General features: G+C 38.0%; 1 protein-coding gene and 1 long non-coding RNA gene across 2 annotated transcripts in view; one reads left to right on the forward strand and one right to left on the reverse strand.

The window, feature by feature from the left end:
• Positions 1 to 14,635, reverse strand: part of LOC127644715 (partitioning defective 3 homolog) — a 122,726-nt gene that overhangs the window by 82,542 nt on the left and 25,549 nt on the right. Inside the window, 4 exon segments of the mRNA XM_052128042.1 lie at positions 2,179 to 2,322; positions 4,469 to 4,650; positions 4,934 to 5,117; positions 13,715 to 13,816. Of these exon segments, the coding sequence (XP_051984002.1) occupies positions 2,179 to 2,322; positions 4,469 to 4,650; positions 4,934 to 5,117; positions 13,715 to 13,816 (612 nt within the window).
• LOC127644728 (uncharacterized) overlaps positions 7,484 to 14,635 on the forward strand; it is a 23,670-nt gene continuing 16,518 nt past the window's right edge. The window contains exon 1 of the long non-coding RNA XR_007970700.1: positions 7,484 to 7,658. This is a non-coding gene — a long non-coding RNA (uncharacterized LOC127644728). The remainder of the gene's footprint in view (positions 7,659 to 14,635) is intronic.

Consider the following 14,635-nt stretch of genomic DNA (forward strand, 5'->3'; position numbering starts at 1 on the left):
CTATGCCTACGTCATACACTGGAACTCGACTCTCTTGTGAAAGCGTGGACGCTCGAAACCAGAAGCCAGTGATTATAGTTCATAGTTATAAACATGGATATTTTTCTTACAAAAATGCATTGCTTCACTTCAGAAGTCCTTTTTAACCCACTGGAGCCATATGGATTACTTTTTGATGGATGGATGCTTTTTTGGGCTTCAAAATCTAAGGTACCATTCACTCCCATTATAAAGCATGGAAGAGGCAGGATATTTTTTTATATAACTACGATCACGTTTGGCTGACAGAAGAAAGTCATATACAACTAGGATGGCTTAAGAATGAGTAAATGATGGGATAATTTTAATTTTTGGGTGAACTAACCCTTTAATGTGATATTTGGACCGTCAGAGTTCTGGCCACCATTCACTTGCATTGTCTGGAGCTGAAATATTCTTCTAAAAATCTTTAGTACCTTTAAAGTACAATGATTTGTAATAAACTAGTGCATACCTTATGAGTAAAGCTACAGTTAGATGGTATAAATACTTGCAATGAAACACACACATAACTTTTTTCTCTCTCCCATAATTCTGTTTAGTTACTCCGAAGTTGCCAACATTGCACCACTTATTTGAGAGTCTCTTTCTCTCGCTATATAGGGCATCTGGTCAATCACTCTTTTCCTTACTCATATTAAAGCGTAAAAGGGAGGAAATATACAATGGAAGGAAGAAGAGGAAAAAACTCTGACACACAATACACCCTCAATTGCAGTCATAACCATCAAGTCTTATATAACACCGCTGTCTGATCTGACAAAAGACTGTGCATGTGTGTTTTATTGCACAACTGTGTATTATAAACCCACATTTCAATTAATATAATGGCGGAGTCCCACTAGCCGATTTATTAGCTGATTTTATGACATCCAACCTATGCACAATGAAGTTGGGTGTAAATTCAAATCAAAGTAAATCATATTCTCACTGAAGTTACACCTAAACATATACTTTCTATAACACACCCCAAAGGAACAAATATACAGCCACAGGATACAGTCACAACATGAATTGTGTCCTAATTCTGTCTATTAAAACTGTTTATGTTCAAACACCGCTCATGTTTTTATTTTGGCAAGCCTCACTTTGATTTGCGCTGAGGCGTTCAAATGCATGACTGGGAATTGAAGAGAAATGTTAGAGGCGATTGCTTAATCTGTCACCCCTCTTCCATATTTATTCGGTTGAGTGTTACAGAGCTCTGACAGAAGAGGGAAAGATTTCAGCTAAAACAGTGGGTAGGTTTGACATCCCTGAACAAAAGGAGTTGACGCAAACTCAAGACAAAGTGTCAGAATAAAGAGAAATACACCAATACACCTACAGCAACATCTACTGGAGAGAAAAATAGTGAGAGAGAGGGGTTTTGCTATATATAGTCCTATCTCATTAACAGTGTAAAGCTGAGAGTGATTTATAATGGCTGTTTTACCTTGTGTGATTAATCACAGACACACACACACACACATACAAACACACGCATGCATGCACTCACACGCACACACACCTCCTCTACACGCAACCCTCTCCCTCCTGTTATCTCCTTTATCCTACACCACACTTCTGATTTGAATCTCTACTGACACACTTGATGTAATTCATTTCGCTACTTGCTAAAAGTAAAATAAATAAAAACCCACACAATTAAGCAATAAGTTGCGAGAGACCGTGCTACATTTTGAAATATGGTCGCAGCTAAAGGGCACTGCTAGGCATGATTGTATATATTCACAATAGAATACTTTACAGTTTTTTTCAAATTCTAAATACATATTAAAATTATTATTTACATATTTTTCTTACAACATTATAGAAGATCTCGTTTTGCAGTGATTTAAACAGTAGTTATGAGAACTGCAATTTTGCATCATAGCCATACTAAGTAATTTACTTTAGCATGGCTGGAACACTGTACTGATCAATCAGTATCAAGGACCAAAACTTCTCATTTCATAATACACAACAAACATACACTATCAGCATCATTCAGACCCCTTTTACCCATAGTTTTCCTTTCAACAGTACAAAATGGTGAACACCAAGATCAACCACACACACACACAAACACACACGCACGCACACACACGCACGCACGCACACTGTGTGGACTCGTGGCAGTGTTATTACTTTCCCTACCTGTTCCTGTCGGTCCAACCAGCAGTCCACCATTGGATGATTGGCACTGAGTGAAGAACGAGCTGTCTCATGGTGAAACTCTCTCTGATTGTCCCACTGCCCAGCATCACGAGGAAGACTACGGTATGTGTTTACACCTCGCCCCTGAAGAGAATGAATTGGTGAATTAGTGAAAATTTAATCAAACATTAAAAAAAAAAAAAAATGTATCATAGGAAGTTTTACAAATTACACAGACAATTAAAAAATGTGTGACATTTTTTTAAATTAAATACTCAAGTAAACAACCATATACTGTACATTCAGAAATGTGGTTTAAAGTGATAGTACTTTCTTTCTTCTGCAGAACACAAATTACAATTTTTGGAAGAATATTTCAGGTCAGTTGGTCCATACAATGCAAGTGAATGGTGGACAGAACTTTGAAGCTCCAAAAAAAACAAAAATGACAAAGGCAGCACAGAAGTAATCCATATGATTCCAGTGGTTTAATCCATTTCTTCAGAAGTGATATGATAGGTGTGGATGAGAAACAGCTCAATATTAATGTCATTTTTACTATAAACCTCCACTTTCACATTCTTATTTAGTTTTTTTGGTGATTTGCATTATTCATACATATTGCCACCTACTGGTGGGGTCTGGTCAAAGGTCTTAAAATCTGTTTCTCACCCATACCTATCATATGGCTTCTAAAGATATGTCTTTAACCACTGGAGTTGTATGGATTACTTTTATGCTGACTTCATACAATTTCGATTCAAATTTCTGGCCACCAATCGCTTGCATTGAATGGACATACAGTACAGAGCTGAGATATTTTTTCTAAAAATCTTCCTTTGTGTTCAGCAGAAGAAAGAAAGAAATACAACTTCTGGGGTGGCATGAGGGTGAGTAAATGATGAATGTTTATTATTGAGGACTATAAGACAACACAGTGTTGAGTTAAAGCTGAAACTCTTAGCCTGAAATTACAGAAGAGTATCTTAAAGAGAGAGAGAGAGAGAGAGAGAGAGAGATAGAGAGAGAGAGGGTGATCCATAACTCAATGTCTTGAGTTTTATGAGCAGCATTGCCATAAGCATCACTTCTAGAAGGAAAACAGACACAGAAATGAAGATGGGGACAACAACACACACACTAAATCAACTCACATATGCATACAATAAAATGTACCATACGTTCTAGCACAACATCTTCTGCCATCACGTTGCTATTTTAATGGAGCTCTTACTGTTTATGAGATGTAGGGTTACGAACCCTTCAGAAATGACAGTGAATATTCATGGTGATGTCACAAAGGGTTATGTGAACTCTGATTTGATAAACATCGCCAGCAGCAGCCAAACAATCTCTGAACTATCGGTGCAGCATGTCATTGCTCAGAGAGTAAAGCAGTCTACTTATTAACTCTAAAGCACCTTGATAACAGTACAAGATTTCATCCTATCAACCACTGTTGCTGAAATCTCACCACTTCTCACTTGTGGTTCGAACACACTCACCATTTTAAAATTAAATGACATTTAGTGGCAACCAATCAAAATAATGCTTGTTGAAACAAGAACAGGAGTACCGCATGAACTGAAATAGATCAGGATGGATAATTGCCATGTTTGAAGCAATTGCAATTTACTCTTTTCACATTTCCAGGGTTTGTAAACTTCTATAGAGGTACACCTGAGACCATAGCTAATATTATTTGTGCACTCCCATTTGATCCTGTAGCAAAAGAAAAAATCCACAGTTACAGGATATATGGATTATGACAGCTAGAAGATAGAAAGACGACAAATTTACTGCACTTCCTCAGCAGCTGTATTTGAAACTCGATTGGGGCAGTGCAGACTATTATTTTTTTTATATATCAAGGTAATATAACAAAGATAATAATGTTTTAAATTGATATTAAATAAGAAAGAATGTCCATATGTGGCTGATGAGGTAAGTAACAAGAGAATGCATCAATAAGTTTGGACAAGATCATATTTGTTGGGTCACAGAAAATGTATAGTTTGTCATTTCAACTGTGTGTACGAACTCCCTTCATTTCTTAAGTGTTTATCTAAAGGAGACTCAAATAAAAAAAAATGGAAAAACTGGTTAGGGGCCGAAAGTTTAAAGGGAGCTTATTGGCTCATTAGGAAGCGAAGAACTCATTAAGAACTCATCTTAAAGGTGGTGATAACAATCTTTATTTTTGTCCACACTTTTCTCCACAACATTGCTGTCTGTTAAATTGTGAGGCACTATAATGGTTTAGAGAGCAATATAAAAAGCAAGGTTAGACCTTTCTCTCCAGACTGTTGGTTCCAATGGAGAAACGTGGTTTCAGGAAGCCAGTGGTGGTGGACCAGCGTGTGGGGTTTTTCCTGAAAGGTTCTTCGGGTTGTGAGCCCTGCTCAGAGAATGACATCGCTGTCAGGTTCAACAACGCTGGATCACTACTGCGACGAACGTGCAAAGGCATGTCTGAGATAGAGAGAGATCTATGAGTGAAATAAAAAAGAAAAACCTGCAGAGCAGCATCAAATTCCAAACTTCAGTAATAACACAGTGATAATACAATTTTAACATAATAATTACACAGTATTTGTTATTGTTGCTTTGATTATAGCATCTTACAGTCAACGACAGAAAATAAAAAGGTTTTACAGAGCAAATTTAAGTTTTATTTAGAGATCTGGACTATATGTTCAGGCATTGTGCCAGCAGTACACACGTAAACACAGACACACACCTTTCTGTCTCTTACTGGTTCTGAGCGTGGAGGTGGTGACCTCTATCTCGCTGTGGGGCAAGTACGGCTGGAAGGCAGACAGTGGGGTGGAGGTGGAAGGCTCTCCAGAGAAGATCTCAGGTGACTGTGTGCCCGTGGAGCTCGCGCTGGTGCCATCACCACCGACATGAGGCTCCTGTTCCTCATACACTGCCACCAACTACAGAGAAAGAGAAACAGAAAAATAACAGAAAGAACAAGTGAAAAAGGGTGAATCCTTCAGAAAAAAAATCCCATACATTTTTCAGTAGAGCAATATCAAAGGATTTAACAGATTTGTAAACCTATATGCTTTGGATTTAGGCCTATTTTGTCAAAAGGAAATCTTGAAATGTTTTATGTGACTTGTTTATCAGTAGCTGAATAGTTGCCTTTGTGATAAACCTCAGTCCTTGAAAGAGTTTTAAAATTTTTGGGCAATATTCCTGCAGTGGAGATGTAATAAAGAACCACTACATCTCCCAGGAGATCAGCAGTTACAGAAATACTCAAACCAGCCCATCTTGCACCAGCAATCATCCATGCGATTATCCAATCAGCGAATCGTGTGGTAGCAGTGCAGTGCATAAAATCATGCAGATACGGGTCAAGAGCTTCAGTTAATGTTCACATCAACCTTCAGAATGGGGAAAAATGTGATCCCAGTGATTTGGACCGTGGCATGATTGCTGGTGCCAAATGGGCTGGTTTGTGTATTTCCGTAATTGCTGATCTCCTGGGATTTTCACGCACAACAGTCTCTAGAGTTTACTCGGAATGGTGCCAAAACCAAAAAAAAAATCCATTGAGTGGCAGTTCTGTGGACAGTAATGCCTTGTTGATGAGAGAGGTCAACAGAGAATGGCCAGACTGGTTCGAACGGACAAATCTACGGTAAATCAGATAACCACTCTGTACAATTGTGGTTAGAAGTATCTCAGAATATTTTTATTGTGTACATTGTTATACTGTTGAGTGAATATATACTTATTGTATATACATTTATGGCTGTAATGTCTGGACCATGCACATAAGCTGTTCACACATCATTTCACTTGTGTAACAGCATAGTGACAATAAAAGTGAGTTGAGTCTTTCACAATGCTGTGGTGGCTCACTATTCTTCGCAGAACTGCTTTAGTTCAGCCACACTGGAGGGTTTTCAATCATGAACTGCCCATTTAAGGTCCTGCCAAAGCATCTCAATCAGGTTCAGGTCAGGACTTTGACTAGGCCACTCAAACTTTAATTTAGCTTCTTTTGAGCCATTCATAGTTGGACTTCCTCCTGTGCTTTGAATCATTGGCTACATTTATGATAATTGCAATAACCAGTGTATAAGGAATAATTATATTAATATGTTTACATGATTTGGGCAAACCTCTTCAATCCAGTTTATATGCTACTTGCTAATACTCTGATTATTCGCTGAGAGAAACAATGGAGGTGAAGGAAAAGTGATTACAAAGATGTATGAAGATGTGCAGAATGCATTTGGCTGCAGTGTGTGTGTGTGTGTGTGTGTGTGTGTGTGTGTGCTGCTTAATATATTCTAAATCTCAGTTAACTTTATCCATTACAAATAACTGTAGCAATGTTCTTCTACATAGGGTTAGGTAATATTTTACTGGCTACATAAACAAAAATGACACCCCATGTATTACTAAGAGACACAAACACATACACTGGCACTGCAGCACTACAGATGGACGAGCTACAGAAGTGTTGAGAAATCCCTCTGTGTGTTTCACAATGACTTTAAAAAGAACTCCCTGACCCAACCAAACAAATCTTACGCACACATCTCACATACACTGTGTCTGTGTGTGGAGCGCACTAACAGGAAGTTCCCAGGAGAACACTCGTATACTTCCTGTGAGGGTATTCATTTCTGTTATGATCTTTGAACCTTACAATCTGTTGAACTCATCTCACCCACACAAACACTCTGCCCTACAGCCTAGTTTACATATATCTGACCAGATGGGTTTGAACTAATACTCTAAAATGATCTACTGCTGACTCAGATCAGAGATGAAAAACACGAGGCTCATTATCATGAGCTGTGTGCAGTTACTTTTCTAAGTAATTATTATTCTTAATAAGTATCATCTGGTGCACGATAAATGTGCAAAAAAAATATTTAGACTTACATCGAAAAAGGGACTCTAGAGCCATATCTAGGTAGCATAAAAACAGAGACTTAAGTCCCCTTCATACTTCATATAAAATCAAAGAACTAACAAAATCTGGCCAAAACAAAGGTGTTTTTTGAAGATTGCCGACAAAAGCTTGAAATCATAGGCAAATCGGAGATCGCTCCTGTGAGCAACAAACTCAATGTATGAATCATCAAAGACGCAATCTGAGAGAAGCACCGACGCGTCGCCGATGTCAGTGAGATATTAAGAATATTTCAAATCATGCAATTTGAAATGTGTTTTGACTGAATACAACTGCAGCGTTGACCTACAGCCAATGAGAGAGCAACAAACGGGGAACAGAAAGTTTCATTGTGAGAAGTCCTGATTTACCCACAACAGAACATCAACTAGCATGGCTGCGGTATCAAGAAAGTCTCAATGGACTGAAGAAATTGAGAAATTAGAGGAACATTGGCAGTAGCACCAGCGCCTAATTTGATGATTCATCTAAACTTTACCACAACCGAGTGGGAAAGAGAAGAGTTGGAGAGAAATTGCCAATTCTCTTGGACAGTCAGGTAAACAAATATGTAGATTTTTCAGTAGGAGGTACTTTTCATATTGCTACCAATAAAATATATGATTAAAAACATACACATCATATTCTGAAATGCATAACATATGATCATGCATTTGTTTTGGTATCTCGTATATCACTTTGTTGTGAAACTTCATTTGTACTCCAGGCAGAGTCGTTGAGGATTTGTCAATAGTGAAATGTTTTGTAATGTGTTCACCCCTGTCGCTGATTCCTTGTGTAATTTGAAAACTCTACGACTTCAATGACAAGACAGACAGTTGTGTAATATGAACAGTACCACAATCCGACGTGTTTGAAAGTCATGAAGTGTGTAGGAGGCATTAGGCAAAAAAAAAACAAACAAAAAACACAAAAAGAGGTGGTGTTTTAATTAATATCTCAGTCCATCTTTGCAATACATAGGCAGTGGATAGTGCCTCACATTAAAGCTTAAAAAAAAGACCTAAAATTATCATAAAAGTAATCCACGTGGATAGTGCGTCACCTTCAGAGTCTTCAAAATGACATACGAGAAACATCTCAGAATTTAAGTAATTGTTCAGTGCAAATCTCAACGTCATGCATTCGCGATAACTTGATGCCTTTAGCACTAAGCAACACAAGTTCTCGTAAACACTTTGCATTGAAAAGATGGTGGGGGATCTTCATTAAAATATCTCCCTTTTGTGATCCGCATAAAGAATGTCTTGTGGGTTTGTAAAGAAATAAGGGTGATTGAATTATTACAGAATTGTCTTTTTTGGGTGAACAAATCCATTAAAGGGGTTTTGCTTAACAACACCCCTTAATCTAAGTAAAATCACTATAAACACACAGCCTCTTATGGCTCATTGCTTTAATCATTCATGAGCCTGTTGCTAATGGAAACGAGCACCACTGTTCCCAGTACACAATAAAACACATCATGTATGTAGTGACAACCTGGCCATAAAAGTCAAGAAATCTCACAGGTGATGGTTGGTCATGTGATCAGGACAGAATGCAACAAAGCCTATACCCATTCACAGACACTTCCTGTTAAGATGCCACCACTCACGCACATCCTTGCATCTTTAGGAAAACATCCACACAAACAAGACCACTACACATACACCGTTTGACCATAAGAAGCATGCCCGAATGCTGTACTTCCTGTTTGTTACTGGCAATAATTTCCTGTCCAGGAGAGGATGTTGTCATAGGATGGGGCGAGTACCACAGACATAAAAATGCTTCATATTTTAATGAATGGGGGTGAGAGAGAGAGAGAGAGAGAGAGAGAGAGAGAGAGCTGTGGGAAGAGGTGCTGCAAGTCTTAGCTGTCACAGATGAATTATGGGCTCCCCCTCCTGTCCTGTAGAAGAACTGCAGTTTTTGGTAGTGTAATAAGATCGCCTACAAAGATTATTTTGGTATATGGAAAAACATTTTAAATGAATGTTTTGTTCTAATGAAAGCTCTATAATTTCAAACTGGCCTTCAGTTTATAAAACAAACAAAATTCGGATTAACACTAATACACTCACAATGGAAGTCTATGAGGCAAGACATTGCACTGGTATAAATGTCAAAAATACTGTTGAAAAATGTCACTCAGCTTGTTTACTTGCACAGCAATATGATGATTACTCCCAAAAATCATCTTATTTAAAAAAAATGTGACAGCAAGAAATCAGTTCTTAAATGACATTTGAAATAACCGTGTTATTCTCTGTTTTTGACGTCGGTTTATTCTTACGCCATTTATGACCTTACACTGATAAATCTTTTAATGCGTTTTCATGACAACACAAGTTGTCTGCTTATTAAGCATAATCGGTGTAAGAACGTGCATGTAAATGCATTCACTGATTCAAAAGTACAGCCATAAGACACACCCTTTGCAGACATGAACTCTTGAGATTTTCTTGAAGTATCACACTGGGATGATTTTTAAACATTATTGAAGGAGTTCCCATCTATGTTGGGCACTTATTGGCTGCTTCTCTATATTTTTCAGTCAAGGTCATCCATTTAAAAAAAAAATATATATATATATATATATATATATATATATATATATATATATATTTTATATATATATATTTTTATATATACACACACACAGAACTGTCCAAACGTTTTAGGCACTTGTGAAAAATGTTGCATAGTGAGGCTGTCTTCAAAAATAATGCCATAAATAGTTTTCATTTATCAGTTAACATCAAACAAAATCCAGTAAAAATAAAAAAGCTAAATAAATATTTGGTGTGACCTCCTTTGCCTTCAAAACAACAATTATTCTCCTAAGTACACCTGGACACAGTTTTTCATGGTTGTTGGTAGATTGGATGTTCCAAGCTTCTTGGAGAATTCGCCACATTTCTATCTATTTAGGCTGTCTCAATTGCTTCTGTCTCTTCATATAATCCCAGACTGACTCGATGTTCAGTTGGGGGCTCAGTGGGGGCAATGCCACCTTTTGCAGGGCTCCCTGTTCTTCTGTTCTATTCAATTAGCAATAGGAATGGTTGGGAGTCTGAAATGTATATTTGACACTAAATTTGAAGAAATAAATATTCATCTTAAAACAAATGTTTTTGTAAAACAGCTTATGTGCCCAAGACTGACTGTCAGACAGACAGACACACTCTCTCTCTCTCTCTCTCTCTCTCTCTCTCTCTCTCTCTCTCTCTCTCTCTCTCTCTCTTTTGCCTTCCACAAGTTGCAGGACTTTTGGCCCATTCATCCAGACAGACCTGGTGAAACTAAGTCAGGTTTGTAGGCCTCCTTACTCGGACATGCTTTTTCAGTTCTGTCCACAAAGTTTCTATTGGATTGAGGTCAGGGCTTTGTGATGGCCACTCCAATACTTTGACTTTGTTGTACTTTTTGGCAATTATGCCACAACTTTGGAGGTATGCTTGGGGTCATTGTCCATTTGGAAGATCCATTTGCGACCAAGCTTTAACTTCCTGGCTGATGTTTTGAGATGTTGCTTCAATATATATACACATCTTTTTCCTTCCTCACGATGCCATCTACTTTTTTGAAGTGCACCAGTCCCTCCTGCAGCAAAGCATCCCTACAACATGATGCTGCCACTCTCATGCTTCACAGTTGGGATGGTGTTCTTCGGCTTGCAAGCCTCACCCTTTTTCCTCCAAACATAACGATGGTCATTATGGCCAAATGGTTACATTTTTGTTTCATCAGACCAGAGGACATTTCTACAAAAAGGAAGATCTTGTCCCCTTGTGCACTTGCAAACTGTAGTCTGGCTTTTTATGGGGGTTTTGGAGCAGTGGCTTCTTCCTTGCTGAGTAGCCTTTCAGGTTATGTTGATATAGTGTAACACTCCACAATATTAAAAAGTTGAGTATTAACAAAATAATGGGAACAAAAGTTCCGTTTCTATTTAAACTACGGAGTATAAAAAAGTAGTACTCAATACTGATGAATAAACAATCAACCCAAGTGTATATACAAAACCAAAGAACATTTACAATATTACAAGGCAATCGCATGTAAGTGATGTGTATGTGTGTGTGTGTAAAAGTATCATCCAGCGTGCACAGAGTTAATGGCAGAGATCAGATCAGCCTCACCAGTAACTGTGTAGTCCGTGAGCAAGATCTGAGGAACGGCGACCCCGCGCTTCCAAGTCAGTCAGCAATAATCCATCAATGAATAGGAAAGTTTGTGAATGAGAGTACGCGCGCTCGAAGACCGGCATACCGCTTCCTTATATGGAAACTCAAAGTCTCTTCCTGTTTACATGACAGGTCATCAAGTGACACAAAGTCACGAGAAGTTATCGCGCGAACAGAAATCGGGGTCAAATCCACAACAGCTAAGGCAAATACAGCATACAGGGGAAAGCAATAAAACTAATTGCATATAATGACTAAACATAATTCGTTTTTTTGTCATTAACCTTATTTAAAAACTTCCCCTTATGTGGCCATGCTACAATAGGACATGTTTTACTGTGGATATAGATACTTGTCTACCCGTTTCATCCAGCATCTTTACAAAGTCCTTTGCTGTTGTTCTGGGATTGATTTGCACTTTTCGCACCAAACTTAATTCTTCTCTAGGAGACAGAATGCATCTCCTTCCTGAGTGGTATGATGGCTGCGTGGTCCCATGGTGATTTTACTTGCATACTAATGTTTGTACAAATTAACATGGTACCTTCAGTCATTTGGAAATGGCTCCCAAGGATGAACCATACTTGTGGAGGTCTGTGGTGGCTGATTTCTTTTGATTTTATCATGTCAAGCAAAGAGGGACAGAGTTTGAAGGTAGGCCTTAAAATACATCCAAAGGTACACCTCCAATTCAGTACACTTCCTATCAGAAGCTAATTGGCAAACTTTCTAAAGGCTTTACATAATTTTCTAGATTTTTCCAAGCTGCTTAAAGGCACAGTTAACTTAGTGAATGTAAACTTCTGACCCACTGGAATTGTGATATCGTCAATTAAAATTGAAACAATCTGTCTGTAAACAATTGTTGGAAAAATTACTCATGTCATGCACAAAGTAAATGTCCTAAAGACTTTCCAAAACTATAGATTATTAATATTTAATCTGTGGAGTGGTCAAAAAAATGTGTATGTACATTTCTGACTTAAGAAACTTATACATCTACTTTTTCATGCGATTATATAATCAGCCAATCGTGTGGCAGCAGTGTAATGTATAAAATCATAAAGATGTAGGTCAGGAGCTTCAGTTAATGTTAATGACCGTGGCATGATTGTTGGTGCCAGATGTGCTTGTTTGAGTATTTCTGTATCTCCTGAGATTTTCATGCACAACAGTCTCAGTTCAGAGGCTATTAGTATTGGACAGCTTTATATTATCTTTATTCTTTAGCAGGGCCTTTGTTCTACATGCACATTTGTGTGTGCGGTTTTCTATGCAGTTGTGTGATTGTGAGTAAATGTGTCACCCGAAACTAAATTAAAGCTGTACTGTACCACTTCCTGTTTGTGGACCATGTTTCCTGTGACCACAGCAAATCGGTGACATACAAGGATGCAACATCAACCCAGGGAGAAACAGGTGACAAGCTCTGTGTGAAACTAGATTCTTTGATAATCTAAAAAAAATTGCAGTCATAAATGTGTGACCATAACTCTGTTTATTTGATCCCCTCACACTACTTCAGGCACAGCAAGACATCTTTAGTATTTTATTTCAAACAGAGAACAAAAATAACACACATGCCCAGACACACCCACCACATCAAACACACAACTACACTGGAGCAAAGTGTCTGCGGTCTCAGAAAGTCGATATCATCTGTTCTGGGTCAGCAAAACAGTGTAAAAACATTGCAACGCCAGTGTTTGGCCACAAGGGGGCGGAGTGACTCTAGACTGAACAGATGATCCGAAAAGATCAGCTTAAGTCCAAAAGCAAAACGCTCTAGTTGCCATTTATACCCTCAATACATTTCTCCAAAAGATTTTTATGATTTTACGTTCACATATTTGGAGCATACGTTTAAACAAAGCGACTTACAGTGCATTCAAGGTCTAGAAGTATGTGTATTACTTTAAGTATGTGTATCCCCTGTGAAATCGAACCCATGACCTTTGGCGTTTACCAGCTGAGCCAAAGGACCTCTTAAACACACTTTGAGTTCATTTTAATGTTAAGTTTAAGGCAATGTGTTGTGGGTATGTTTTTACTTCTATAGCTGTACTTGTGGAGAAAACAGTACAGGAAAGTTAGCTAAATATGGCAAAATCTCTCTTTAAGGATGTCCACAAAAATAAAATTTTACTTTAGATTTTTTTTTTACTTTTGTTTTTTGGTAATGTAAAAATGGCAAAAGTTTTTTTAAAGGTAGGATTAGGGTTCGCATCTGCAAATGAGGTCATGACTATTGGGAGACAAGAGTCATCTGATACCTGTAACTAAAATATATACTACTAAATCCACACACACACACACACACACACACACACTGGAATGGGGAGTGCTGCCTGTTTTAGAAGAGAATGCTAGCAGCACGCTGAATGAATGTATGTGTATGCCAATGAGAGTGTGTGTGTCTCACTCGGTCTTTGTCATCTGCCACATCAGACAGAACATCATCCAGATCCAGAATTCCTCCATCACCATGTTCCAGCCTGTACACCTGCACCCAGTACTCTTCACCCTAAAAGAGAGAGAGACATATTTTGTATTATATTCTCGTTAAGAGTTCAGAAAATGCAGTGACCATTTCAACTAATTGACTGATCACTGTTCAAATTGATTGACATTAATGGAATGGGTTCAAAAATGTAATCAATTTCTGGGGGTAAAAATTGCCCCTTAAAGTCACCATGAATTCAATATTGACCATTCTTATTTTCTTATTTGGATGTTGCCATTTTTATTATAAACAATTTATCCTTGCACATTATTTAAAAAAAAGATTATCTTTAATCAAAAACAATACATTTATTTAAATTTTTTGTGCAGCCGAAGATTTCTAGGGATGAACAGTTTGAGTAAGTGTGCTTTACTCTTTATGTTTGGTGTATTCTGATTCAAAACATGAATAATTTGTTGTTATTATAATTGTTTCTCATTTATCTGTATTGGCACAATGGCTCCCACCTCATCGTAAGCCAAGACCGCAATGTGCTGTGTATTTGTGGGCTGGTTATGTAGTAATGTTGACAGTTTGATCATCATTCGGTTCTCAAAAGCTAGCCATATTGAGATTACGTCTCAAGATTCCCCGGTAAGCAGCTTATATAGGACTCGTTTTACTGTGGATATAGATACTTGTCTACCTGTTTCCTCCAGCATCTTCACAAGGTCCTTTACTGTTGTTCTGGGGTTGAATTGCACTTTACCACTACGTTTATCTCTAGGAGACGATTCTGTCTGGGGGGCGTGCTGTTCTGTTTAGGGACTGTAAACTAAAGCCTGTTGGCTATTTTCAAAAATAGGGCGAGTTGTTCAACATGCCCGCCTCCACTTCCTG

The sequence above is a fragment of the Xyrauchen texanus genome, chromosome 6 (genome assembly GCF_025860055.1).
Source record: "Xyrauchen texanus isolate HMW12.3.18 chromosome 6, RBS_HiC_50CHRs, whole genome shotgun sequence".
Taxonomy (NCBI): domain Eukaryota; kingdom Metazoa; phylum Chordata; class Actinopteri; order Cypriniformes; family Catostomidae; genus Xyrauchen; species Xyrauchen texanus.